The 19,750-nt window shown below is 40.6% G+C and overlaps 1 protein-coding gene across 4 annotated transcripts in view; it reads left to right on the plus strand.

Annotated features, from left to right (window-relative positions):
- LOC112146837 (glutamate receptor ionotropic, NMDA 2B) overlaps nucleotides 1–19,750 on the plus strand; it is a 154,276-nt gene extending 134,526 nt beyond the window's left edge. For 3 of the 4 annotated variants that reach the window (XM_024272860.2, XM_024272858.2, XM_024272861.2), the window contains 2 exons: nucleotides 3,895–4,133; nucleotides 10,957–19,750. In XM_024272860.2, the coding sequence (XP_024128628.1) occupies nucleotides 3,895–4,133; nucleotides 10,957–13,239 (2,522 nt within the window). In that variant the 3' untranslated portion in view covers nucleotides 13,240–19,750. The remainder of the gene's footprint in view (nucleotides 1–3,894; nucleotides 4,134–10,956) is intronic. The other variant, XR_002919323.2, reaches the window with a different exon arrangement.

The following is a 19,750-nucleotide window of genomic DNA, read 5'->3' on the forward strand; positions in this document are numbered from 1 at the left end:
TCTTACTCTTGGTTTCTAAGCCTAATGTTATATAGAGAATCTGCTCCCACTTTAATCACTTCACTGGACTAATTAACTTTACAACAAAGAGCTAGAGAAGATTAGGAAATAGTTTGTAAGAAATACATTTTCTCAAATTCTGGTTTGAAAAAAAGTTAAAGCTTCTTTCATACAATGGAAATCCATCTCAATGTCAGCAGAAAGGGCAGTGCATGATAAAAGGTGAAATGTCTTCATTTGGTATGAGTTACTGACTCACTGACTCTCAGTTACAGAGGCTGCTCAATTGGAGGCAGTATTGCCCCAAAACAAATACAAAGCAGGGAAAAAGAAAGAGGAGAAGACCCATTTAGATTCCTAACTATATCCCAATGATTTCACTATTTGCCCTTTTGGTTGCTTTTACTACTTAAATATTCTGTAATGACATTGCTTTCTTTACACGCTTCATTTCAACTCTTTTTAATTTTTTTTGCATTTACACTTTCACTAAACGGCATCAGTTTTAACCTGTAAGTGAACCAAAACCCTTAACTTTGCATCAGAATTTAGATTAATTTCCAAACACTTTTCTAAAGAAAACAAACTCTGGACCAAACGGCTCAGCATGAAACCTTCATTTCCAGAAGTTTTAAACATTAGGATCTTTTTCTGCACATTTAATGCCTTAGTCACATGCACCTGAACAGGGGTTGACCCGGAATCTAAAGATGCTGCAGGTTTTTGATTTTCCAGGCCTGTAAAGGTTTGTAGAGATCACATCTTAAAGGGAGTGCATGTGTGTCAGGCAGTTCTCTTGAGGTTTGTGTGTCCACCTCAAGGGACGCCATGAAAACCATTGGTGTGTGTGTGGTAAGTGTATCATGAAGTATTTGTAAGGATAATTTAAGTTATGTCATACGGGTCATGATGTTGTACTGGTCCCCACTCAGGTTGTTAGTGAGTACTGGCTCTTTACTGACTGTGCACAAATGCTGAACACATGGGGTGTGCAGGTTATATGTAGGATGACAACAGAAACTACACTCTCATTGTCTAATTGAGTCATTTCTAACAGTCAAGCTGCCAAAACAAGCACCTAATTACCCTTACTCACCATTATGTGTTGTTTAGGTGTTCACTACAACCTGTCGCCTGCAGCATACCCATAGAAAAAATGTGCATGAACATTTTCACTCTACAGGTTCACCGAGCGGTCTAAAACCTTAATAATTTGTGCGAGTCATCTGTGTTCCCCATACAAGTTTTCCCGTTTTGCGCCCACAGACAGCCCATAACCCCTTGTAAGGGCAGTTCTGGCTAAGCCTTAAGCTTCATCTTTTTGTCAGGCATGTGTTGTTTTTCAAGGGAAAAAGCTGTTATACAGTTGAAGGAAATTTGTGTCATAATTCTAACTTCATAGTAAGATTATTGACCCACTGTTAATAGTCGGAGTATCTTCTCAATTTCCAGGTAACCCTTGTGCTATCCAAGGCATATTTACATTAAAAGTGGGGTCATCTGGACCCCATAAGAGAGCTCAAGGTTTGAAGAATAAAAGAAACATCTGCTAAACGTAAAAGCTTTTTAGTGCAAATAGTTTTTGTTATATATGTCGTTATTGTAAGTTTGAAAGTCAGAAACAAACACTTTTTTTGGAAGAGGTTGGTTTTCTTGAACTATTAAATTTGTTTTAAAGAGCTTGTGTTTTCCCTCTGATGGACCATGAAGTGTCCAGGGTTTGTCAGATTTTGGCTGGATATAGGCTCCAGCAACCTGATGACCCCAAATGGAACAAAGGATGGATGGACAGATGGATGGATGGATGGATGAATGAATGGAACAAATGATGGATTTATGGATGGATGGATGAATGGATTCATGCATAGATTAATGGAGTTTGTGTTTTACAGTATTTGATCAGTGTACATGTTCTATCAGTGACCTGTCCTAAATTTAAGTTTATTCAGAAACTATTATTGCATCTTATCACGACTTGAGTTCAAAAATTGCTCATGCAACACAGAAAACTTGAATTTCATTGTCTAATATACATCATAATTTCAAGAAGGCTGATCTTAATCTTGCATATTTATGTGCAACCAGCACAAAAACCGATGGAATTTCTTGTTGGCCACAAATAATATGTACAGCCAAGACATAAATTAATGCATTGCCTGAATGTATTTTAAGTTCGTCCAATGCTACATGTTGTTGTTGGCCGCATGTATTAACCTAACCCAGAGGTCGCCAACCTTTAACAGTAAAAGAGCCATTTGGGCTTGATTTCTAATGATCAAAACCTACAAGGAGCCATATATTCTTACTTTAGTCTTCAAGAAATTTGGATCTGCATTCATGACCTTCTGTTTTTTAAATAATAAATATGAATTATGTCTATTTTTGGCACGAATAAAAGCAAAAATATAAAAAGAGCCTAGCATCTCTCAAAATATTATTTTTATTTTATTTTACTGTTTAAGTTTAACAGAAGCTCAAATAACTTATTTTCAAAATAACAGATGCTCTGTGCCAAACAGGATCATCTGAGTGCAGCTCTAGGCAGCTAGTAACCAATATTGTGCAGCATTGTACCTTTAACTTATAAAGATCAGACTTTTTATCAAAGTCTTGCTTTGTATATAAAATCTGTTCACTCTGGAGGTAGAGTTGAGCAAACAAGACGTCTTCAGGTCAACAGGGATGTATCATATCTATGAACCTCAGTCATCAATTTATACATTTAATAAATCCAGATTTAATAAATGCTAATTAAGTAATCCTTACTTTAAAAAATGCTATTTTATTTTTCTTGTATTTATTTATTCTTTGTTCTTTCTCCCCTCTTTGTCCTCAGCAGTCTTACACTGCTGGGTTTTGTTATTTTAGTTTGGGGTTGGACCTTGGTAGTCTTTGTTTGTGGGCTTTGTTTATTTGTTTTCTTTAGGTAGTTTTGATCAGGCAGACATTATCAGGAGCTGCTGACTCAGACGGTGGACATGGCTGGGTCAGCAGTCTACATGACTTATTTTATGTTTGGAGCCACAATGGAGAGATGAAAGAGCCACATGTGGATCTGGAGCAGCAGGTTGAAGACCCCTGACCTGACCTAACCTTAACCTTTCCTCCAGGTCCATGTGGCCAAGAAAAAAGTTCAGCACCGGCCTCACATATTTAGAAAATTACCTATGAATAGCCACTTTCTTCAAGGAAAGCAAACAAAAACCATATCAAGCATATATTTCAGAATGGTTTCAGCCATCCTTTATGAGCAGATGGACATTGCAGACCGACTGTGAATGTCTGGCTGTACAGCCGAGCGTCCTCCTGAGGTTGAGTGTTTGCTGAGATGCCTTTTGTTGCTCAAAGGCCAGGCGGTGCTGCAGCACAGGAGTTGAAATGTAGCAACCCTGGTTGAATATATGATTAATTAAGTGGCGCCTGTCGTGCTGTTGTCTGCTTTGATTGAGAGCAGCTCGTGATGAAACAGAAGGTGACCCACAAAAGACAGCAGAAACTCGGGGGCTGGCATCACACCAGCTTCACACAATCAACCAGTAGATCAAAAATGCTAATAAGAAATGTGTAATTATCGTGGGAACAAAAGCACAAATGTGTGAAGCACATCTCAGGGCTGTACTTCACTTTTAACCATCCTCAGCCCCTCTTTTCTGCACGCTCTCCCCATGTTGCATCATTTTCTCATCCCTATCACTCATACTTGTTATTACATCATTTCCCTTTTATGTTTTACATATATTTGCAATGTCTTAAGCATTTTCTGTCCATTTTTGAACTCTGCATTCATCTCTTTACGCCTCCTTTAACCTCCACGCCATCTGTCTCCGTCCCCCTGCCTTTGCCCTTTCTTCTAATCTGCCCCGTCTCCAATATCACGCCATGTCTTCCACGCAGGTGAGATGGAGGAGCTGGAGTCTCTGTGGCTGACGGGGATCTGCCACCACGAGAAGAACGAGGTGATGTCCAGCCAGCTGGACGTGGACAACATGGCCGGCGTCTTCTACATGCTGGGTGCCGCCATGGCGCTCTCCCTCATCACCTTCATCTGCGAACACTGGTTCTACTGGCAGCTGCGCTTCTGCTTCATGGGCGTCTGCTCGGGTCGGCCCGGCTTTGTCTTCTCAATCAGCAGGGTAAGTAGAAAACTATAAAAGAAACACCCCTAAACTTAAAAAATTATGATAGAAGGTCTTGAAGAAAGACAAAATCAATTTACATTTAAGTACAGCATAAGAAAAGGTGGAGGAAAACAGGTGGTTTTGACTTTTGACACATTTTTGGTAAATAAACAAACAACTAGTTTTGGTTATTAAAGGTGTCAGTTCACAACTGGGGTTGTCTTAATGTGCTGCACAAAAAGCTAAAACATCTGAATTAATGACAGTTGTTATAATCCAGTTCAATCCCAGAAGGCCAGATTGTCTCTCTATGAATGGACTATCTGTGTGAAAATGTTCTTGTTTGACAAAACGAAGTGTGTAGAGAAATATTTTACAGTCTTAAAACATGTAATTCTACCTTACAGATTTTACCTGGCTATCACAGGTTATTTATGGAACGTGACCCCACCCATAAACAATGGAATACTGTAGTATTTTTCGGAGTATAAGTCGCACCGGAGTATAAGTCGCACTTTTAGGAGAAAAGTCTGATGTTTCAGAACAAATCCGCCAAGCCTACCGTAGCTAAAAATAAATAAAGAAATACAAGGATACCAATCTTTTGAAGTTTATTAGAAAATTTTCAGAGATTCAGAGGAAAACAATCAGAATCTCTTCCTTGTTTGTTTTGGACGACACTTCTTCTGCCACTGTCAGTAGCAAATACTTCGGTTGCAGCGCCCTCTAGTGGTTGTTAACAGTGTTTACTGGGAAAACAACACATTTATAACCCTGTTGATGTCTAAAATTTTTTTTCAAAACACACAAGTCGCACTGGAGTATAAGTCTCACCCCTGGCTAAACTATGAAAAAAACTGTGACGTATACTCCGGAAAATACAGTAAATATTCAACCCAACCAAACAGCAGAGTCAGAGAATTGAGTGTTCTCCTTTCAGTCGGAATCTCAGGCTTTCCTTTTGCTCATGAGGCAAACATTTACAAAATAATGCTGAGCCAAAATCAATGTTTCACTCAACAAAAGAATCAGCCACCCTACCGACGGGGGTAGATTAGCGGATCTCGAGGGACCAAAGTCACCCCAAGGTGTTTGATTTGCATAGGAATTGTTTTGACATGGCTATGGTGTAATTGACTACATGCCTCTGAAGGTGAGCCGCTGCAGGCTCAATCACATGGCTAATTTACAGCTCAAACTGCATGCTGGTGCGCTCTCTCTCAGCTTGATTTGTTTGTGGGGCCTGGAAAGCCGAGCTGAAGAGAAAAAAACTCTGATTTATGGGCCGGCTGCTGCATTCAGTTCTGATGATTTTGTCTAATGTTAATTTCTCGTTGTTAACAGGCATGTACGGGGGGGGGGGGTTGTTGTGGAAATGTCAGTTGACTTCTCCTTTTATTGGGCCTTGTTTTCGAGGATTGCATCGTTATCACTTGAATTGGGATCAGATCAGAGGCCAATTAGGCTTCGTGTAACACTCACTGATTGTTCTCGTTTACAAAAATGACGTCTGCTTTTGCAGTGATCTGACAAATTAAATAAACACTGTGTCCACAGATGGTTCAGTCTGATAAAATATTAAGGGGAAAACACTGGGATGGGATTTTTGGGGCCTTGAAGACCCACTCTGATCATCTTTTGAACTGTTTTAAAAACGATTCAAGTGTTTGTTTTTTTTTTATGATTATGCAGTTTTTAGCCGAAATTTTAAGAAACTGTAGTTTTCTAGGACATAGTTTCTGCAGAGTGGTAGGAGTTCTTAGAAATTCACCTCTGGGTTGTGGTTGGGACTGCTGACGTGGAGCAACCCCTTCCCCACTTCCCGCCATCCATCTGTTTACACTCAACCTAACAGTAGGGGTACAACAAAAATGACAAACAAATTTGAAGTTATCCAGTCATACAGTTTAGAGCCGGATGTCAGCTTGGACAGGGAGAATTAAGACGAACATGGATCTAGTTGTCTATAAGTGGATGCATCAGAATTTGGGATGTAATGATTCTTCGTGAATCGGTAAAAAAATGATTCAAACTCGTCAACATTTTCATCAATGCAGAAAATAAAAAAATCGGTTTGTCTCGGGCTTTTCCTAAATTTAGAAAAATGCAGAGCTGATGACATTTCATTGGCTCCATGTGAGTCATGAATCGAAAATTAATTTTTTAATGAATTTTAATTTGAAATTTCCAACCAAATCAATTAAAGTAGCCAATTACTTCCTCTTCCAGGGTCCTAATGTTTGTCTTGACGTGATTCTTTGTTCATTTCCACAGAGTAATCCAATAAAGCTTATTGTTATTGCTGCAATTAATATTTCATTCTAGTAGCAATAAAATGTTTGTCACTGATGGCGTCGGTTACATGGTTTCAGGTACAGTCGTGTGGTTAGTTTAATATAGAGAGAAAAAGGACTGTGTGCATAATTCTTGATTTATAACTCATACAATATATTTTTTGCATAACTATGTGCACTTGCAATTGTGTATTTGCATCTACAAAAATTACAAAATACAAAAAAAATGCATAATATACTATACACAAGCCGAACTTTAAATTGCAGCAACTTAAAACTAAAAATCTTTAAAACGAATGCAGAAATTGCCTGATTGAAACACGCAAATCTGATGTGTGACTTTTCATGACGCTAGATTTGTGTGTAAATGATGCGTTTAAATGCTGCTAGAATGCTGGGTCATCAGAGATTTCTTATTAACTTTCTTATGAGCTTAGATTGTGAATAATATCCGGCTTCTTTAACTTCAGTGTTGAGCTTTTTAAAAATGCATATTTAGACATTTTTTATAGTAATTGTCGGGGCATATCTGTTTAAGAAAGAAGGAAAAGTTTTTACTAGATAATATTCACAATCCAAGTTTAAAGCGGCTGATAAGAAAACTCTGATGAACAAGCATTCTCGCAGCATTTAAACGCATCATTTACAAACCAATCAGGAGATGTGAAAAGGGTCTCACATCTGTTTTGTGTGTAAATGCAGTTTTGTGTGTGTGTATTGGGCAATTGGTGTGTATATTTAAAATACTTATGTGTGTGTAATTAGTTTTAAGCTACTGTAAGTTTAAGCCGTGCGTGTGTAAATTATATTTTGTCATTTATCTACATGCAAATACATGATTTCAAGTGCACACAGTTATTCACAAAATGTTTTGTAGGAGTTACAAATGTGCACACACAAATCGAATGAGTCTATTTTTTCTCCAAAGTTCCTGTCTTTTATGAGCATCTATCACCCCATTACTCGCTTTCTTCTCCACTGAATCTAATAACTTATACCGATTGAAGCGGCCTCTGATGACTATAAAACAGTAAATGTATTGGAGGTGAAGCTTTTTGCAGCCCTCTCACATCATCGCTCAAAGTGCGGTTTTTGCCTAGTTTTAAACCGTAAACCAAAAAAATACTTCCGACTCTGCATGCAGTTTGAAGCCTTTACTTTGTCCTCCTATCATGAATAAAATGTGATTTTCTTTCCCCTCGAACTGAATCTGGGTAAAAATCTAAAGGGGGAGGGGGCGTCGGCCTGAGATGAAGCTAAGCAACAGAATGATTGTCATTGATGTCGTGGGAAGAAAGAAGTGACAGATTTGGTTGTAGGTGGGCTGTAATCAGAACTGGAATGCAGTGGTGACAAATTATGCACAGCAGCGGATGACAGAGATGAAGTGGAGATGAGGGGATCCACCCTGAAAGACGGATTTAGGTGGAGACGACTTCAAATTCATCAAGACTCCTTTGCCATTTTCTTCTCTGATGTTGTAGCTCTTGTATACTTGATCATTAACAGAGTGTGAAATTAAAAAAGTAATAACATTATCTATAACAACAGTATGAGCGATGAAGCTTTTGTGTTGCAGTGCAGCGGGCAGAATGCAGTTAAACAAAAAACAAAGAGCTGGAGCAAGGAGATTTGTGAATACTCATTGGGATGATTTGTCTGCAGCATGATGCCTCATCCCCAACCCGACCCGCAGCACAAAGGTCACCTGGTCTTAGACTGTTAGCTTAAAACGAAACACCGTCATTTTTCCGTAATAATCTGCAAGTGTCCAGAAAAAAAAAAAGTAAAAAGTATGTCGGGAATTGATCCGATCCTTTACGGCCCTCATCTGTCACGCCTGGTTTGCTTTCAGCTGAACATCCATTTTTATCTGGATATTGTCCCGTACATCACTGAATGCAAATGGAGCGGTTCATCTTTCTGTCACTGTACGGATCAGCTGCTTTCTCCTTGGTGCGGCCGTGTTCGGTGCGCCAGATTGTTTTGTGGTCAGTGGCTCTGAGGGCTCGTGAAACTGAGGTCTTTAATAACTGTCAGAGGAAATTGTACAGCTGAATTCTAATCACATTGATTAAAAGTATTGACCAGCCGGTCTAAAGAGGTTTTTACGGCTCTTTCCCTTTTATCAATCACCCACCATTGAGCCACAGCACTCTCAGTGAGTCTTCATACTATTTGCTCAGCAGCAATCTTTCTCATTTCAGTGACTATATGACTAAAGTGTCCATAAATTATACAATGCCGTACATTGTATGTCAGTACCCTTGCTGCGTATTTACTGTCCTCTCATTTACTAAAAGCACAGTCCAGTTACAGCATGAAGTAGTACATGCTTCATATTAGCATTAAGCTAATTCATGGAGCACCTTTTTTCAGTTTTTACTCATGATTAACAGTAAATTTTACAGTTGGTGGAATTCTTATTTGTTTCTCTTTCTATTGATATTTTAAGATAATTCCACTGGAACCATCATGTCAGATTACAGTCTGTACATACAGTGGGGGAAATAAGTATTTGATTCCTTTAGGGCTGCCACGATTAGTCGACTAATCGACAACCAATCGACTTTTAAAATCGTCAGCCACTAATTCAGTATTTGATTTGTCGTTACTTTATATCATATGGAGTCAGAGTGGAGTAAGGTTTAAGGTTAAAATAACATTCTGCTTGCTTTTTGGACTATTTTGCCGATTATTAAGGTTTTTTAGGCAAATTTACCTTCGTTTAGCTAATATTTCAGCTACACGCTGGCTATTTTGGCAAATTTAGGAATTTTCTGTTTTTTAGGCTAATTTGGAGTTTAGCTAATATTGCTACATGCTAGCTATTTTGGCTGACTTAGGCTTTTTTTCAGTTTTGGGTGCTAAATTTGCATTTACCTAATACTTTAGCTGGCTATGAGCTACAGCGTTTTCAGCTATTAGCTTCACTATCAGCATCTTCAACTGACAAATTCATCTTCCAGCATTCCCACTAGCCTTATCACAGCTAATGCTATATTATCTAATTTTTAGTTAGTTTAAAGCTAATGATGGTTAAGATTTTTGCTTTACATCCACTTTGAGCATTACCTGATTAGTTAACGCATCAGAAAAAATAATCGGTGATTAATCAACTTGTGTGGCAGCCCTAGATCCCTTGCTGATTTTGTAAGTTGGCCACTTAAAAGAAATGTATAATGTGTCATCCTAATGGGTCCTTTAAACAGTGAGATATTGAAAATCAAGTCACCAACTTACAATAATTTATATAAATGTATTTGCATTTCATTAAGAGAAAGAATTCTTGTTCACACAGACCTGTTAGACTCTCCTAATCAACTTGATTGAAGACACCAGTTTGAACTGATCACCTGTATAAAGACACCTGTCCACAGAACCATCCATCAGTCAGACTTCAAACTCTCCAACATGGAAAGACTAAAGAGCTTTTGGTGGATTTAAGGGAAAAGATTGTAGACCTTCACAAGACAAGTATGAACTACAAGACTATCAGCAACAAGCTGGGGGTTAAAGGTCACAACCACTGGAGCCAAAATCCAAGAACATGACCATCAATCCACCTATAGGTGGGGCGGCTCCAAACCAAGTCTGACCTCTTTGGCATCAACTCAACCTGTTGTGTTTGGAGGAAGAGAAATGCTGCCTCTGACCCCAAGAACACTATCTCCACTGTCATGCACGGAGGTGGAAACATTATTCTTTGGGGGGTTGTTCTGCACAGGAATACTTAACTGTGTGGACGGGAGGATGGGTGTTGCCAGGTATCGTCAAATCCTGAATGAGAACCTCCGTCCCTCCACCAGGAGACTTCAAATGGGTCAAAACATACAGTCAAAGCAACTGAGGAATGGCTGAAGTAAAAACAGATCAAGGTCATGGAGTCATTCACGCAGTCTTTGAACCTCTATCCTATAGAAAACCTATGAAAAGAGCTGAAGTTGCTAAGCAACAGCCACCAAATCTTAACAATATAGAAGTAATTTGCAAAGAAGAGTGGATCAAAAATCCTCATGATATATGCAGAAACCTGATCATCAACTACAAGATGCGTCTGACTTTTGTGCTTGATAATAAGGGCTTTGCTGTAAATCTTTCCGTCAAGAGAGTTGAAATACTTATGTCCCTCAATGAAACGCAAATAAATGTTGCTAAATTCTGTAAAGTTGAGTTATAGCATTTCTTTGCAATTTTCTCTCCAATTAACTTACCATTATGATAAAAGACTGACATCTTTTTCACTTGGCAAACCAGCAAAATCAAAAAGGGATCAAATACTTATTTCTTCCCCTGTAACAGAAGTACAACATTTGTAATACTTTTCTTTGCTCGGAGCTCTGAGTATTGACTTGGATTTTTTACTTTGACAAGAGTTTTTGTCTCTATGGCTACACCTGTAAAATTACAGAAAATGGTCCTCCAGATTGTTCTGTGTGCCATATTTCTGGGAAGTGTACTGACAAGACTTAGAGGTCTTTACCAGCAGGAGGAAATAGTGTCATATTATCCCTCTTTAATCCGTCTCTTTCTTCTCCTCACAGGGCATCTACAGCTGCATCCACGGAGTGCAGATCGAGGAAAAAAGCAGTTCTGCTTTAAACTCCCCATCAGCAACCATGAACAACACCCATTCCAACATTATGCGGCTCTTGCGCACTGCCAAGAACATGGCCTCCCTGTCTGGGGTGAACGGATCGCCTCACAGCGCTTTGGACTTCATTCGTCGAGAATCCTCGGTTTATGACATCTCAGAGCATCGACGCAGCTTAGCTGGACATTCCGACTGCAAACCTCCATACTTACCAGAGGACAACATGTTCAGTGACTACATCAGTGAGGTGGAGAGGACATTTGGTAACCTTCACCTCAAGGATAGTAATGTCTACCAGGATCACTACCTGCATCATCATGGCTCAACACTAGGTCTGACTGGCCCTCCACCCAACAGGCCCCACAGTCTTGGAGGCAGTGTGAGTTCCCTGGAGGGGGGCATGTTTGATTGTGATAGCCTCGGTGGAGGCGTGGCCCCCATCTTTGCCACGCAGCCCTGCTCTGCATTGACCCACAGGAACATGAGCAAGTTCGACCTGCTGTCCGGACAGACTCCCCCGTCAGGCCCAGGATTCAAGGGAGGACTTCCTGACGTGTACGGGAAGTTCTCCTTCAAGGGCGGTGCTTCAAGTTCTACATACATCCCAGGACATAGCTACTGTGGAGGGAGGGGAGAAGAAGATGGAAATGTACGCTCAGATGTCTCAGACATTTCCACACACACAGTAACTTACGGAAATTTGGAGGGTAATGCCAAGAAGCGCAAACAGTACCGAGACAGTCTGAAGAAGAGGCCGGCCTCTGCAAAGTCCAGACGGGAACTGGACGAGATTGAGCTGGGCTACAGGAGGAAGCCCTACCACATCAGTCACCACCACTACCACAGTCAACGCTCTGCCTCCCCACCATTCTTGCCCCCAGAACGAAAGAGAGGGACTGGAGGAGGGGGAAACAATGACGGGAACTCGTATCTTTTCAGAGAAAAGGAGAGCGTTAGGGATTTTTATTTGGACCAGTTTCGTCCCAAAGAGGGTGTTCCTCAGTGGGAGCATGTGGATTTGACTGAGGGCCCTGGGAGTCGAGATGGAGGAGTTGGAACCTGTACCTCACTGGTGCCAGTGGAGGATTTTCTCAAGAGTAAACCCAAAAAGTCCGACTCAAAGAGTGGAGGATCTGGGTTGGCTGGGGGAGAATGGGAATGTAGAAACTGTCGGGCTAGTGGGGGAGGAGGGGGCAAGCAGATGTCCATCCATGGAGGTGGGGGCGGGTATGGCGGTGGAATGGGCTGTGGTTCCTCGGGGGGAGGGAACAGCCGACCGAGCTCAGCAACCTGCATGCGCTGCGAAGGTTGTAAAAAGACAGGAAACCTCTATGACATCAGCGAGGACAACAACCACCTCTTGGAACAGATGGGGGGAGGGACAGGTGGGGGAGGAGTCGGAGGTATGGTTGGAGGCCCCCAGTCTCAATCTCAGGCCCAGCAGAGAAGGAAGAGTGGAGGACTTGGGAAGCAGTTGAGGCGTCAACATTCATATGACACGTTCGTGGACCTTCAGAAGGAGGAATCGGGTGGGATGGGAAGTTTGATCGCAGGTTTGGGAGGAGGTGGAGGAATGAGCGGACCAGGCATGGTGGGAATGTTGCCCCCACCTAGGAGTGTCAGCTTGAAGGAGAAGGAGCGCTACATGGAAGGTAACAGTCCCTTTGCACACATATTTGAGCGACATGGGGGCTCAGAGAGGGACAGAGACAGAGACCCGCTGTTCTACGGAGCTGACAGTCGAAAAGGTCCTGGATCACCGTTTGGCCTTTTCAGAGGCGGTGAGGGCCCCCATCGCCGCTCCATCGGAGAGAGAGACATGAGGGACAGAGACAGATCTCTGATGGAAGGAGGAGGCGGGGCAGGATTCTCTTTATCCAAATCCCTTTACCCTGACCGGGTAAACCAAAACCCTTTTATACCCACCTTTGGCGACGATCAGTGTCTGATGCATGGAGCCAAACAGTATTACATGACAAAGCAACAGCAGCAGCAACAAGTTGCCAAAAACAGCCGTAGTGACTTCAGGAGCCAGTTAAGTACAACCACTTACATGCCGGCGCCTGCCTCAGCCGGCGTGATGTCTAATGTGACTCCCCGGTTCCCGAAAGAGCTCAGCCTTGGTGGAATGAACCACCACGGCTCCATGCTGGGGGTCGGTCCCCCACGTCCCTTCAATGGAAGCAATGGCCATGTGTACGAGAAACTCTCCAGCATTGAGTCTGATGTGTAAAAGATGGGGAGGGAGGAGGAGGAGAGCAATACGGGCATCAGATGTTAGGTGTGTTTAAGACATTAGAAAACAGAAAAAATGACTGAAAAGGTAAGAATGTCAACAAAATCAGGACATCCTGAGGAGGTGTGGGATGCTATCTCTTTCTCAAAACTGGCCAAAGCTATTCTGCATTTCTGTTCAGACACCATCAGAGAACATTCCCCCCAACCCCACACATCTTCTGAACCCCAGCTCCATCTCTTATCCCACCAGTATTTGAGAAGCCACCGTTGATTTTGTAACGATGCAACATCTCATCTCCGCTCGCCACTGGCCTTGTGGTGCGTTGGCAGTCTGAGGGCTCCTGCTGGGTGCTACTGAGGAAGGAGTGAACTGTCCATCTGCCCCTGTGTCAAAGCAGAACGTAGACGCTGTCACATTTACCAGATCCGTGGCGCCACCTGGATCTGTTCCCATCTCACTCTTCTTCCTTTCATCCTTGCTCCTCCTCATCATCCTCCCTAAAGAGCTGTTTGTTACGAGAATACAATCATGGATGAAAATATGATATTCTTATAGAAAAACAGGGTATAAGAACAACAACAATGTTGTGAATAACAAAGACGTCAATGCTGTTTATGGTAACTCATGATGATATCACTAAGTTGTTCTCGTTTCTGTTCTACTAATATGATACTTCATAAATTTCTTGCTATCTATAGTTGTGTTTCATCTGCTCCTGGTGGCAGCAGGGAGGTTGTTCTTACTTCAACCAACAAGCCAGAAAGACTGAGTCTTCAACTCCAGTTTGTTTTCTCTTATTTAATATTTTACATTCCTCTGATTTGTGTTTTTTGCTCCCTGTGGAAAAGCTTCATTTTCTTTTGTTTTGTGGGTCTGAACTTGTGTTACTGTGAATAACAACGTTTTTGTCAGAAGCTGCTGAGTGGATGGACGTGCCTTACAGGTCTCCAGTGGAAATGTCCCCACGCGTGGCAGCACCAGGACTGACCGGCACACTTTCAGGCTGCTTGTGTTTTCATCACATATGAGCCAAAACCGCAGCGGGCATCGACAGCAGACTGCCGCTGTGGTTTCAATAAAAAATGTAAGGTCTTTTATACCTTTGTTTAAGAAAATGTTAGGTTTGGGAAGTGTTTAATGAACCTGTTGAATTCAGGATGTCCCAGTGTTCCGGTTAGACTGGCGTGTCTCGCTTCACAACAGCCTTTCGGCCACTTCTTTTATTCAGGTTACATAACACTCACCAGACACTTACTTTTTCAGCCTCTGACTATTGTGTTCTGTGAAACAGTCTTAGACGCTCACACAGAAGGCTTTGTTTTAACGTTGTGCTTTGATTCATCACAATGAAAACCTGTGAATAAGTCGCATCCGTATTCAAAACTGGTTGTGGATGTAAAGATAGCTTCATTGAGCTGCAGTTTCTGACTCATGTGTTCAGCAGACTTCACCACTACAAGTCCCTTTTTGATTGCACCGTAGTGGTTGTACTTTGGAGTAGCGGACCTCTTTAGCTTTCTTGCTGCAACTATCCGACTCTCCATGTAGTTTAGTTTATCATTTACAACCAAGATTGTCTCAAAATGCTTCCCAAAATAGCAAGAAAAACATCAAACCAAGAAAAAAAATATTTTATGATTCTCCAAATGAGCCAACAGTCCAACTTGGTTCAGATCTTTCCTGTACAATGATTTAAACTCTAGTTTATTAAGTCTATAGAGACTGATAGAAGCATATTTGCTCCTTTTAACACACTTATAGAAAAAAAAGAAGAAAAAAAAAACTCTTATAAGCAAGAGCAGAAGCAAAACGTAATCAGAACCAGGTTCTGTTTGGGTAACTATCTACTGTGACCAGATGAGGTTTGAGAAGACAGAGGGGAGATTTGAAAAAAACAAAACTGTAATATCAAAATAAATGTGAGAGACGAGTTAGCAACTGCAACAGTTTCCTATGCGCAAAACTTCACTGAAGTTTTAGAAACACAATTTCACAACTACTCTGTGATAAATTAGAATAATAAACACAAAATAAATCAATCAAAAACACGGGAGCTGCTACAGATGAAACGGGCTGTGGATCCAACAATTCTGCATGACATGCTCAAGTTTTGATGAGCTGTGTGGTGCTGTGAGCCATATTGTGGCGCCCGCTAAGGGTAGCATCCGGTTCTCGGTCATGTGACTCATTTAGTTCAAAAAAAGTGTTTTCATTACAGTTTTGCAAAATATGTCAATTTTGATACATCCCAAAATCCCCTTCCTCCCAGAGCAAAAACGTTTTTGTTTTCAATAAGTGCAAGTTTTTTTCAAAATTGGCATATTTACATTAGCTGAATTTTTTATTGCAAATCTAATTTGCGCAATTTCATAGTCAATAGAAGCAGTGTCCTGTACATTCATGGATGGGGATTAGAATCCTTCTTCTTTCTACATAGCAATGACTGTGTATTTTTTAGTATTTTTTGAATAAATATTTTTTATATATGTCTTCTTGTATGTTAAAAAAGTCTGGCCTTTTAATCTACTGTCTGTAGGTTAAAAGGCCAGACAAAAAATTCTTTAAGCACAAAACAAATGCAACAAGATCACACGTCTTTACTTTTGTTTCCTAAAACTATTACATTTGTGAGGAAATTTAACCCCAAAAAGCAGAGAAATTTTGAGTTTTTCTTCATGTTTTATGTCCCTTTACATACTTTTCTTGAAGTTTTGTTGAAGTTCTTGAAGTTACACAGTTTGAAAGTAGGTTTCTGTTGAAATTTTTCCTCTTTTTTTTTTCTCCGACTTTGTTAATTCACTAAAAAACTTTGTTTTTAAAATATTTAATATATTCCAAAAATGTCACAGTTCAAGCTTCTAGAGCAGCCAAACAGAGCACTGGCAGGTGCTAACTCTTTAGCCGACACATAAAAAAACATGAAATTCTGCAGAACTAGAGCCAGGAGGATGCAAAACTGTAAAGAGAACTCTGTCAGTTTTAAAATGACAAATTTACCTTATTTTATGCTAAAATGAAAGCTAAAAAGCAGTTCAAGATGGATCAAATGGAACATTTTTAATCTGCATAAATATGAAGATGAATTTACTGATGTTCACTCAAAGCATTAAACCTACAACAGACAAACTTTGACTAATTCTGACGAACGTGTCTCCATCTGCAGAAAGCTGAAAGCGTCTGGACTGTGGTGGAATTACAGCTCATACTGAGCCACAAAATTATGAATGAAGCATAACAAATAATTCATAAGAAAACTTCTCCCTTATTTCTTGAATGACAGAACTTCAGGACAGTCATTTTTTCGCCCCTGAAACAGTTGATGGTCGTCTATATTTCTAATCATTCTTAGCTTAGTTTTTGTGTGACTGTGTGTACAAGAACAACACTTGAAGAACTGCCAAAATGTGACACAAAGTTGTGAGAAAGTGTTTACCTACATTCTATTTAATCCCAAATTTCATCAAGAGTTTGCACAGCATCACTATTCTACTATCTTAGTTTGATTCCAAGTCAAAATTGTCACAAATGTTTAATCAGTTCCGAGTTCTTTCTAACTAATCTTCAGCTGTTCCTGCCCCAGTGATGCACAACCATTATAGTGCCCTCTGCTGGACACATGTTGCATAATCCCACCAGTCTCCAGCTACAGTTTGTGTTGCATTTTTTTATGGAGTAAAAAGAAATAAGGATGTGTCGTATTCGCAGGTTGGGTGTGTAGAAAATGCTTGAAACTGTTAAAAAAAAAACAGTGAAATCCTGAGGATGAGAATTTGAGCTGTGGAGGCCTCGTCCTGCAAGGAGACGGTTTTTGTCTGACCTTTAGGTGAAGAGGCCTCATTTATTGCACAGGAATTTTTACTTAGTGTACAGTTGACATGCCTTATCACTCCCATGGTTTTATTCTCCAGTGCTGTCTGATAATGACTCGTCATGTTCGAAGCGAGGAGGTCTCCGTTAGTTATCTGATCTTGGATCAGTTGGGGTCAGAAGGGCTGAGCAGGAGGAGGAAATGCGATCGTGGACGTCGATGACCCTGATTTTCATCCTCCATCTACACGCATCTAGAGTAGGTCTCTCTGTGAAATTGCTAGTGCTGCTGCTTTCCACTAACTCTGCCAGCTGAGCTCATAAATTCAGCGTTCACGCTAAAGCAGGACCGATCGAGTTGGCCTTAAACAAGACTCATCCAGCCTCTCACTATCCCCCACCACTTTCCTAATAAAACAGATCGGGATCTCTGGAATTTTTATACGCACACACCTTTGAAAGTTCAGGTCAACCATTATCAGCAGGACGGCGCCGGACGGAGGCGGAGAAACGGAGGAGAAGAGCGTGGAGCGAGCGTCAATCAGCATCCGTGTGTTCAGTCTCTCCCTTGTAAATAATCTGAAAAACCATCTCACTCTGTACAGTAAAGAGACAGACAGGATGTAACTTTCACTATGTTTTACAGCTGTTTAAGAAATAAGCAAAACCACAATAAAAAGGCGTAAAAACTAGAAAATCCACCAACAAAAATATGCAAAATGTAGTTAACGCGCAATTATTACTAGGCATAAGTGATATAATTGAACCTCTTTTTCTTTCAATCTCATGTTAATTCTGATAGTTTACCAATCAGTATACGGATTATGTTAAGAATAATGCTTTTTCTTCTGTTCACTGTTGGAGGATAATTTACTGTAGGTGTAGACGTTTGGTGATTTAAGGGGAAAAGTTTAGTTTTAGCAGTCTTTGTTAAGTTGAATTGTGTTAGATTCTCTCTTTTTAAGGTAAGCTACTCTTAATGCTTTTTGAGATCAATTATCTACACATTTATGTAATACAATATTACACATATACAGAGGTATTTGCATATAGAGGCAGTATATCGTGATCTTTTTTTCTTCTTTTTTGGCGGCGGCCGTTGTTCTCGCCGCCCGCGTTTTGATCTGGTCTCTTTAACGGTGATTGCACACAGAATTTAGAGCCATCGTCGGCCTGGCCTGTCCTGTTCCCTCTCTGTGTTTGGGAGTGACATCACTGTGGTAAAGGAATATAGAAATATATATGTATATAAATGATGCATTCATAGAACTCACATGTGCATACACTGGACGTTTGCCAGTGTTGATTTTTGCTGAGAAATCCAGCACAATAGCGCAGAGAAGCCAAGCTGAAATGCATTTGTACAACCCCTTATCAGAGGTTTTGCTCCAAAAGAATCAGCTGGAGTTGCTTTATTTGAACCCATCTATTACTAAACGGTGTTCCTTGACAGCTGAACGCCCTCGAATGTGTTGCATTCTTGTTTATTTTACGTCTCTCCTTATGAGGCTGCAAATATTATCTGTAATTTGTTGTGTGCATATGCAATTTTGTCCCCATGCATCCAGAAGTTATTTCCTCTCTCTCATTTTGTGTGCTACTAATTCCAATAAGTCGCTGTAATCTTCTCCTGTGCCCTGAGAGAAGAAACTCATCTTCCCTCTGTTTTTCTCCTCTGCTGCTTTCACGTCCATGGGGGTGATTGAAAAGTGAAAAAATGTGCCCTCGTGCACATAAACCCTATTAGGTTTCCATATTTTTCTCACTGGCTAACCGAAATTATTACCCGTCGTTTGCAATAAATGCAGCCACCAAACTGAACACGCTCCGACTGGGACGGCGAATGTGTCCATAAATCAGCTCCTGTTTCTTAAGCGTTCCCATCAGATCACCTGCAACCAGCACGCAGAGACGGCAGGGCTTGTCCAGACTCTCCCTTTAGGCCAAACTGGTTCCAGTTTCATCATGCGGGGCCAAACTTTCTGTTCCGGCTCCAGAAATTGACTTATTGAGCCAGAACATCCTGATCCTAGAGGGGCTTAAATCTATCAGCTGAGGTGTGTTTTTTTATTTTCTGTCAGGAAAACTGACGCTTGGGACCAACTACCTTCACGCTGCAGGGATGGACATACCGGTGAATCTGACATGTGTGAGAAAAAAGCTGGACTTGACTTTAAAATGTGTCATTTTTTTATGAATGAGTCACTGACTTCCTTTCCTATCCTGTCGTTGCAAAACCTGTTTATTTGTTGAATTTACCAAACAATAATGCACAAAATTCAGATTTGTTTGTTCATGTCATTATTATTAATATCAATGAAGTGAAAATCACATAAGGGGTTGCTACTAAATGTATTTCACACATTTATGGAAGAAACGATCGAAACAACATAATAACTAGGAATAACTGTGGGTGACAAAATTGTACCATATAAATAGTATCACTTGTATACATAATACTATACAGAAATATTATTCTTGGCCATTCTTTTCTCTTTTTGTGGCCCGTTTTCTTTTGAAATAATGCCAAAATTTTTACACCGTACGAACAGAAAATCACACAAAAAAAGTTGTACAGGCTGTGTAAATACTGGACACCAGGGAAGACTCCCCTTCACCCTTTTTTGTATGGAAGAAGTAATATCAATAACAAATTTAACCATTTCATGACAAAATGGCAAAAAAGGAAAAAAAAAAA

The sequence above is a fragment of the Oryzias melastigma genome, linkage group LG8, assembly GCF_002922805.2.
Source record: "Oryzias melastigma strain HK-1 linkage group LG8, ASM292280v2, whole genome shotgun sequence".
Classification (NCBI taxonomy): domain Eukaryota; kingdom Metazoa; phylum Chordata; class Actinopteri; order Beloniformes; family Adrianichthyidae; genus Oryzias; species Oryzias melastigma.